Source organism: Solenopsis invicta, chromosome 2 (genome assembly GCF_016802725.1).
Source record: "Solenopsis invicta isolate M01_SB chromosome 2, UNIL_Sinv_3.0, whole genome shotgun sequence".
In the NCBI taxonomy this organism is placed as follows: Eukaryota; Metazoa; Arthropoda; class Insecta; order Hymenoptera; family Formicidae; genus Solenopsis; species Solenopsis invicta.
In genome coordinates, this window is record NC_052665.1 from 5,789,817 (window position 1) to 5,799,296 (window position 9,480).

Genomic DNA, 9,480 nt, shown 5'->3' on the forward strand with positions numbered 1-9,480 from the left:
TTTAGTAAAATTGGTTTTTTTGCGAATTTCTCCAATATCTCTGTGTTCTTATAGCCCAGAGAAAATTTCTAACTTTTATCATAATGGATCGAAACGCTAAAGTGAAAGACGAAAGAGTTATATCAGTCAAAGTTCGAAATTTTTTAGTAAAATTGGTTTTTTTTGCGAATTTCTCCAATATCTCTGTGTTCTGATAACCCACAGAAGAGATATAACTTTTATCATGATGTATCGAATCGCTGAACTGAAAAAGGAAAGACTTATATCAGGCAAATTTCGATATTTGTGAATAAAATTTTTTTTGCGAATTTCTCCAATATCTCCGTGTTCTGATAGCCCCGAGAAGAGTTTAAAAATTTATCATAATGGATCGAATCGCTAAAGTAAAAGACGAAAGAGTTATATCAGTCAAAGTTCGAAATTTTTAGTAAAATTGGTTTTTTTGCGAATTTCTCCAATATCTCTGTGTTCTGATAACCCACAGAAGAGATATAACTTTTATCATGATGTATCGAATCGCTGAACTGAAAAAGGAAAGACTTATATCAGGCAAATTTCGAAATTATTGAATAAAATTTTTTTGCAAATTTCTCCAATATCTCTGTGTGCTGATAACCCAGAGAAGATTTCTAACTTTTATCATAATGGATCGAATCGCTAAAGTGAAAGACGAAAGAGTTATATCAGTCAAAGTTCGAAAATTTTAGGAAAATTTTTTTTGTGAATTTCTCCAATATCTCTCTGTTCTGATAGCCCCGAGAAGAGTTATAACATTTATCATAATGGATCGAATCGCTAAAGTAAAAGACGAAAGAGTTATGTCAGTCAAATTTCGAAAATTTTATGAAACTTTTTTTGCGAATTTCTCCAATATCTCTGTGTTCTGATAGCCCCGAGAAGAGTTATAACATTTATCATAATGGATCGAATCGCTAAAGTAAAATACGAAAGAATTATATCAGTCAAAGTTCGAAATTTTTTAGTAAAATTGGTTTTTTTGTGAATTTCTCGAATATCTCTGTGTTCTGATAGCCCACAGAAGAGATATAACTTTTATCATAATGTATCGAATTGCTGAACTGAAAAAGGAAAGACTTCTATCTGTCAAAGTTCCATAATTTGAGGAAATTTTTTTTGCGAATATCTCCAATATCTCTGTGTTCTGATATCCCCGAGAAGAGTTCTAACTTTTATCATAGTGGATCCAATCGCTAAAGTGAAAGAAGAAAGCTTTATAACATTCAAAATTCGAAATTTTTGAGAGAAATTGGTTTTTTTCTCCAATATTTCTGTGTTCTGATAGCCCACAGAAGAGTTATAACTTTTATTATGATGTATCGAATCGCTGAAGTGAAAAAGGAAAGACTTATATCATTCAAAGTTCGAAAATTTTGAGGAAAATTTTTTTTGCGAATATCTCCGATATCTCTGTGTTCTGATATCCCCGAGAAGGGTTCTAACTTTTGTCATAGTGGATCCAATCGGTAAAGTGAAAGACGAAAGTGTTATATCAGTTAAAGTTCGAAATATTTTAGTAAAATTGGTTTTTTTCCGAATTTCTTTAATATCTCTGTGTTCTGATAGCCCCGAGAAGAGTTATAACTTTTATCATGATGTATCGAATCGCTGAAGTGAAAAAAGACATACTTATATCAGTCAAAGTTCGAAATATTTGAGTAAAATTTTTTTTGCTTATTTCTCCATTATCTCTGTGTTCTGATAGCCCCGAGAAGAGTTCTAACATTTATCATAATAGAGCGAATCGCTAAAGTGAAAGAAAAAAGTGTTATATCAGTCAAAGTTCGAAATCTTTAAGGAAAATTTTGTTTGCTATTTTTTTCAAAAGCATAATTTGAAGACATTTAAATAATAAAGAATTATGTAAAAATAAAAAGGTGGTATATTTATTCGTGGAAAGACATTTATTTCTTCTTCATCATATGATGCGATGTTAATTACAATTATTTTTTAAGTATGCGTAAAATGAATGTTTCTTTATTAAAGAACCAAATTCTCTCTGTTACTATTAAACATCTTTTTTAAGTAAAAATATGATTGTGCAAAATATGGGCATAAACGTATTGATATGTATTAATATTAATGTTAATGTAAATAATTCAGACTATAATAAATAAAAAATTACGCGAAAGTAGACATAATTAATCATTTGTGCACATTCTCGACCCCTGTTCTGGATGCAACATACGCGATACACGTCAGATTTTATTTGCAGCAAAATGTATGTTAGCACGGACAACAACCTACATCCATTTCTCGAAAGATGGATGTGGGTTGTTGTCCGTGCTAACATCCACACTGTTTTTAACGGCGGGTTGCAAAATGGATGTGACACGTAGTTCCCATTCTGACCAGAATAGATGTGCGTCACTAGTGTACGGGAGTTTCGAAGCGTTATAGGAAAAAGGCATAGACATTGGATCTATAGACCGAGCATTCGTGGAGCGGGGACGTGAAAAACTAGAAAGAGATAGCAAGCTTTGGACCACTATTCTGTCTTTGTCTAATGACGCGCGTGGGGAATCTTCACTTGTTTTTTTTTTAATATTTTGACGTCTACAAACGTAATAAAGAAACTGATAAATTTAACATTAATAAAACTAAGAATAAATGATTTATTTACTGAAAAGAAACATGCTTTTAATCAAGCTCCATTGATGGATCATAGAAATCAATTGATTTGTATTCTCTTAGAAAAGTTTTTCACTCTTTGTATACATCATTATGCTGCTTCTAAGAATAACAAAATTAGACAAATAAGATCTAAATTCACAAAACTCATTTTATTTAAAAATCAATAACATATATTATATATATAGATATATATAAAGATCAGCAGAGTTAATTTTTTTATTACTGTTATGCCAGGTGCTTTAAATGTTTATTCAATACTTTATTGTTTAAATTTTAATACACAATTTTACATTATATATAATTCTATATTTTGGTACTTTTTCCAATGCTTTTCAATTCCCCTTCATTCTTTTTTCACATTCACTTACATTTCCCTTTTCTTTTTCCCTAACCTTATCGAGAGTTTCATTACCTTTACTGTACCCCCACGCGCGTCATTAGACAAAGACAAAATAGTGGTCCAAAACAGGCTATCTCTTTCTAGTTTTTCACGCGAGAACTTTACCCCCACTCCTCGAATGCTCGGTCTATACATGATGTAAGAAACAAGGTGAAACAACGCGCATCGTCGCCGGCTCGATGCGCGGTAAGAGGCGTGGCTCGATGTGGTGAGCCAATGAAATTTGGGTCCAAATATATCCGCGCAATTTGAATACGAAACAATTATATGTAGTCACACGTACTTAAATTGTAGATGTTAGTTGTTAAAAAAATAATAATTGTAGTTGTTAAAAAAAATAAATATAAAAATGTAAAAATACTTGAAATTTGTTATCTTTAACACAAATTACTGTTTCAATAAACACTGTTGTTATAAACATGAAATACAACAATTTAGCCATAGACATAAGCTCATTCTTATAATTTTCCAAATTTCTTCTAATCCAAGTTTAAAAAATTTGAAATAACAATTATCTCAATTTTCATTAATGTACAAAGTCTCAACTTTATCTTCACGTTCTTCCTTTTTTAGTAGCTTTGAATTTCTCCGATTCACCGATTATTTCCAATTCACGTATAAATACAAGTATAAATACGTCTCAGTACCGGAGCCGTAGCCATATTGAATCTTAAAATTTGGACCCACTTCTGATTGGTCTAGAGTATGGTCTACTGCGCATCTGGTTACTTGTTTCACCTTTCTTCTTACATCATGGGTCTATAGATCCTATGTCTATGGAAAAAGGCCGCCGTGGCCGCTCTCAGGTTCCTCTTTGCTCCTACCACCGCAATGCTCTCTCCTGTCCTCCATGGGTTTATATGTGACATTTTACATAACCTCATGAGCCTACATGAACCATATCAAACTATATGATGTTGGACAGCATTAAACAGTAAGTTATTAATATAGACCGTTGTAATACAGTAATCTGTGACTCAATCGAAAAATATTGTTAGCTAAGTGCCATGTGTAATCTGGCAACGATTTCTTTCTTCTGACAATGAAATTTTTCACTGACATATATCGTTTCAGAAAGTTGTACAGTTTATGTATAGCGGCCTGCGAGTTTGCCAGATTGCAAGTAGCAGCCGCAAGTTTATCAAAATAGTCAATAATAGGAAAAAAAAATAGGAAAGAAATAGAAACAAACTTGTTAGAATGAAACTCGTGCCTTTTTGTATTTGATCTTTATTATGCATGCAACCTTCGTGCGATCCTCGGTCAAATTTAATATGCTGCACTCCGCAAAGTTACCATTGGTGCGACTCTACTCGACGAGACAAGGCACTAAAACGAAGAACCACTATGACACATTAAAGATCACACCGCATGCCACCCAGAACGAGGTGAAATCGGCGTATTACAAGCTGACCCTTCAATATCATCCTGACAAAAATAAGAGCGACTACGCCAAGCAAAAGTTTCAAGATATCTCGGAGGCTTACGAGGTGCTTAGTAATCATGAACAGCGCAGGATTTATGATCGTGGTATGCTACTGCGTCGACAACCGGCTGCAACCACCGAGGAACCCATGTCCTACTATAAGGACAAAGTTTATTCAGGAACGTCGAAAATTTACGATTTTGACGCGTGGACGAAGGCGCATTACGGAAGGCAAATGCATGCGGATCGCATAAGAAGACGAGCGTATGAAAATTATAAGATGACAGAGGAGATGAACGCTCGTTCCAAGGAGAATCCTCGATTTATGGAACCTCTCATGCTCTTAATCACTCTAATGATGGTTGCTATAATTTTTCGGGAAAAACCCGATGTGCCAGCGTCCGCGAGACGTAAGAAAGAGAGTAAAGATAATTGATCCAATTTATTTGAATAGTATAAATTTGTATATATGTCCCTCAATGAATGTACAAATTTTATTTTTATCACACTTATCGCTATTAGTAAAATAAGGACATCATTAAATAGATTGTGAAGAATGACTGACAATATCATTTTGTATACTCCTTAAAAGAATTGCTACGTACTATGATAGAAGTTGCTATTAATAGCATGTAAATAACATGTTATTTGCGTATGTGTGTTGGGCATATCTAAATTAAATATTTTACAAATGGAGCATAAACAATATTTCAGAGATATCAATGCCTCAAAATGTTGTCTGCCATCCACTGGTGTATAAAGACTTAGATAACTGTAATAACATATAGCTCTTATGCTGCATGATATATATTATGCAACATATATCGTCTAACGTAAAAAATAATAAAAAATTGATGTGCAAGAGGCATATACACATATAACTTCCAACGCTGATGTTCTTTCGTTGAATTTCTCATTATCGAAGACCTTGTGCCACAACCAAGGAAACGTATATCACAAAAACAAATAAATATGTGACATAATTTTCCACATTAATATGGTCTATAAACTGGTAATCCTGGTAGTGGCATTGGCATAGATACTGGTCCTGTCGGATATGGTATCGAGGGTGCTAGTCCAGGAAAATTTGAGGCAATTGGGTAGCCAGGAGTGCTGTTTGAATGTCCTTTCCTTATCAGCTCTCGCAATTTATCCACTTTCACTTTACGTAAGTGCATTAATTTTCTTCGCGACAGAAACTGATCCAAGAACTCGTCTACTTCAATATCACCAGCTAGAAATTTCTCTGCTATTCCCTAATTAAACATTTAAAAATCAGTCAAATAATCAATGACGCTAATGAAAGTTTTGCTTACCTCTGATTCTTCCTCGATCTCAGCAGCTGCTGCTTGCAGCAAGTCAAGTGCAGTATCAACGGTCATTGTACCAGATTTATCACCTGTAAATGTACAGCTTTAAGAATAAGAATCTTTTTTCTATTAAGTGTTTTATCAATATGCAAGGTAACTTACGCAATTCGTCCAGTTTATTCCTGACACTCATGCAAAATTGATTGGCCTGTTCACTTAGGTCCTTCAAGACTTGTTTGCCCTCTTCCAATTCAGGTTGCTTAGCCAAGTTGAACTCTGCTAAAGATCTGTTACTTGCCATTAACATCTCCTTCTCAGTCTCGAGATCCTTAAACTAACACTATTGTGTTAACATAGTTTTGTTTTATGATACAAACAACATTGATATGTAGCTTGTGACTGATGCATACAAATCTATTAACTGATTGATCATTGTACACAAAAACAAATATTTACAGATGCAATAACATGACATCTATTCTTACGAAATGTCTTTTATATCAAACTTGATTGTAATAAAAGCGCAAAGGATGTTAATTATAAAGGAAAAGATACATATTTAGGAATCTATGGACCATGAACTTGCACCTATTATGTAATGTTATATATATAGATTTAATTCGGTTGTACTTGGCACCTAATTAAAATTAATATTCTGTATATTGTGATCCTACCTGCTTTATATCTTTCACGATATCTTCGAACTTCCCGTCATTGTTTAATAATTCTTTCAGCTCATCATTATCCAGATGAGACAACAAACCCAATGCCGCTGGTATATCCGGTTCCTGATTCGATTTATACATCTCTTAAATACTACTTGCAGCGGGACAGCGACCGTTGCTTCGGATTATCTCTTTTTTTTGTAATTTAATAGTAAAAATCCCGAAAAATACGCATTTGCAATAATGACAGATCCACTCTGAAGTGGTCGAGAAGAAAGTCAATTTACAATGCCATCTTGTTAGTAAAACACTCAAATTATTCGCTTCATGCATTCGGCATATTATTAACGGCCGATAAGTAACATTCCTGCATTACAGACATGGAATTTTATTAATTTAGATAGACGGTGCTGCCGTTACATGACTGGACGCGCAACTATCTTTCAGTGACCGGTGAGCTTTTCAAATGAGAGGCAAATCGATCTCGGAGTCGGTGCAACAAACGGCTGTCTTCCTGGACGCCCCAGGATTATTTTCTTAATCGTCTCGGACGGCGCTAGTTACATCGAGGGAGAAAAGTAGAAAACGTGACATGGAATCCGCGATCGGGCATCTCGAGGAAAGCGTGAGTATATATCATTTTCTGCACAAGAGATTAATTCGTGAATTTCGAATGACAGTGTAATGAAGTGTTGGTTGTTCGTGAAGCGTCGTGAACGTTTTGCTTGCCTGTTGAATTTACTTTTTGTCTATTTGTGCTTCAGGTGCAAAAAGCCGATGGGAAGCTGGACATGATCGCGTGGCAGATAGACGAGTTCGAGAAGGCCTTCGAGGACCCGGAGGACGAGGTAGGAGTTCGCTTTTCCGCTTTTATCAGTTTAGTAGAGATTACAAGATCACATATCGAGCTCTGCTCCTTTTAGCTGTACTTTATACAATTTGTTCAATAAAAATGTTCTATGAAAACAAATATATAGGAATGCTGGGAGCTTAATTATTAAACGAGAGTTTTCCTTTAATAAACTGAAGACAAGATACCAAAAAATTACCTGGTGAAAATAAATTTCAAATTTTGTCAAAGAAAAAAGTGACTGTTGATCTGTGATAGCTTGTGTATTTCAGGTTTACAAAATGGTAAACAAAAGCACAGAAGGAAAATAATTGTAAAAAATACAGCTGAAACAAAATGTATTATGTCATACTTGTACAGTCTTCTGTGACAATGTACAGACTAAACATGATGTTATATTACATTCGCCGGACAATTCCTGCTTGAAGCCAGGGTGATCCGTTTCACTTAGCATTAAATATGTCCTGTGTGACATCACGTTCTTGAATCACTCGTATGCACTTTACTGTCTGCGATGTTTTTGGATCTTCAATCATCAAATCAGCTTTTTATTTTGTGCTTCCCAGATATCTGTGCTTCGGCTATTACACTCTGTCCATCAGGTTACGAAAGATTATCAGAATCTCCGTCAAGAAATTTTGGAGGTTCAGCAGTTACAAAAACAGCTTTCTGATTCACTTAGAGCTCAGCTTATGCAGGTGCACGGACACTTTAATTTATTGCGCAATAAGATTGTAGGGCACAAGTCGCCACAGCTGAAATAAGAGCGAGATTCGTTGTACGTTTCCGATAAATATCTTTTTTTTTCGCCCTTAACAAGAGGATGCGCGTATTTTTCACGAGATGCGAGTTGAAGTTTAAGTATCACATCCAATGGGATTGAGTCTCGTTTCCAGTGGGTCATAACTTTTCGTTATATTCGTAATATACAGTATGGCAAATTGCAAACAGCGATGCGACCCATAACTCGGAGAAACGAAGATTCGAGAACAGTTGGTTGAAAAGTCATACCACTTCCCGGAATTTAGAGTCCCAATTGTAGTAGAGTCAAAATTTATATTTGTTATATTATTCTTTCGTGTAATATAATTTTTGAATATTAGAAACTTTAAAGATTGGAAATAGAGATGGACTAAAGAGAGATGGGATCGGCACTTCCTCACACTGTAGGATATTATCGACAAATAACTTATTTGACTTTTGCCTTAAACGTGGCGATGGGGCCAATATATATACGCCGGTGCGTTGAGAGTAGTATCGAAAAATGATCTCTCATATTTGAATTCATACTGTCTACATTTCAGCCCCGTTTGTTATTTGATCGCGTTAACGAGCAACGGACAATACGCAACGATACGTTTGATCTTTGAATGATAATATAAAATCTTTTCAATAGTGCATCAACTGAATGGCTAAACAGCGACATTTATGTATTTTTCATTATCATTAGATTTTATCTGTATATATTTCCACACCATTTTGAGGACAATGGTTATGAAAAGATTTATTTTTCCTCGTATACATTCAATCGAAAGCTTTGTGAGACACTGAGATTAGAAAGTACAAGCTTAGCATGATTATCTTTGTGCGTATCCACATCTCTAGTTTTAGGCGAGTTAGATATTTATACTTTCAGAATGTTCATTTTGACATCTCGAACAATTTCAGCATCTCGAAAGTCTAAAACAACGTAAATAATTGTAGTGTAACATTCTATTATTATTCGATGCTACTAATAATGTTTACATTACATATTTACGCAAAATGAGTTTACACACGATGCAACATCACGCATATACGTGACATCTACATCGATTGAGGCCCAATAATCGATTAATATTTAAATTATACAATTATACAATTTTCATTTATTAATGTTATTGTGATATAGAATAAGTTGATCTATAATTGTAAAAATGTATAATTTGTCGACACGAATTATTTTAAAACATACGCAGCTTAGCACTTTGATTCTTATTTTACACAGGGTTGGGTAGTAACAATTTAAAAAGCTAAAAGTTAAATAATAATTTAGTTTTATTTTAAATGATTTAAGTTTTAACTAGTTATTTTTGAAACACCAATTTCAATTTATTCACTTTTTCTCCAAGTTAAAAATTTATGTAAATGAAAAAATTATAATGATGAAATACAATATATTTCCACATAAAAAACAA

At 34.1% G+C, this 9,480-nt stretch overlaps 3 protein-coding genes across 3 annotated transcripts; 2 read left to right on the forward strand and 1 right to left on the reverse strand.

Moving 5' to 3' along the window:
- The first annotated feature begins 3,803 nt into the window (after window positions 1-3,803).
- On the forward strand, window positions 3,804-5,035 carry LOC105200864 (dnaJ homolog subfamily C member 30, mitochondrial). Its single transcript, XM_011168641.3, has 2 exons — window positions 3,804-3,986; window positions 4,127-5,035. Exon 2 carries the CDS (start codon window positions 4,288-4,290, stop codon window positions 4,912-4,914), a length of 627 nt encoding a protein of 208 aa, XP_011166943.1. The 5' UTR covers window positions 3,804-3,986; window positions 4,127-4,287; the 3' UTR covers window positions 4,915-5,035.
- On the reverse strand, window positions 4,906-6,748 carry LOC105200865 (vacuolar protein sorting-associated protein 37B). The gene is made up of 4 exons (XM_011168642.3): window positions 6,463-6,748; window positions 5,951-6,122; window positions 5,795-5,877; window positions 4,906-5,734 (listed from the first exon to the last, which is right to left on the reverse strand). Exons 1-4 carry the CDS (start codon window positions 6,592-6,594, stop codon window positions 5,471-5,473), a joined length of 651 nt encoding a protein of 216 aa, XP_011166944.1. The 5' UTR covers window positions 6,595-6,748; the 3' UTR covers window positions 4,906-5,470.
- Window positions 6,749-6,871: 123 nt separating this feature from the next.
- LOC105200863 lies at window positions 6,872-8,772 on the forward strand. The gene is made up of 3 exons (XM_011168640.3): window positions 6,872-7,078; window positions 7,218-7,301; window positions 7,870-8,772. Exons 1-3 carry the CDS (start codon window positions 7,046-7,048, stop codon window positions 8,065-8,067), a joined length of 315 nt encoding a protein of 104 aa, XP_011166942.1. The 5' UTR covers window positions 6,872-7,045; the 3' UTR covers window positions 8,068-8,772.
- Window positions 8,773-9,480: the final 708 nt, after the last annotated feature.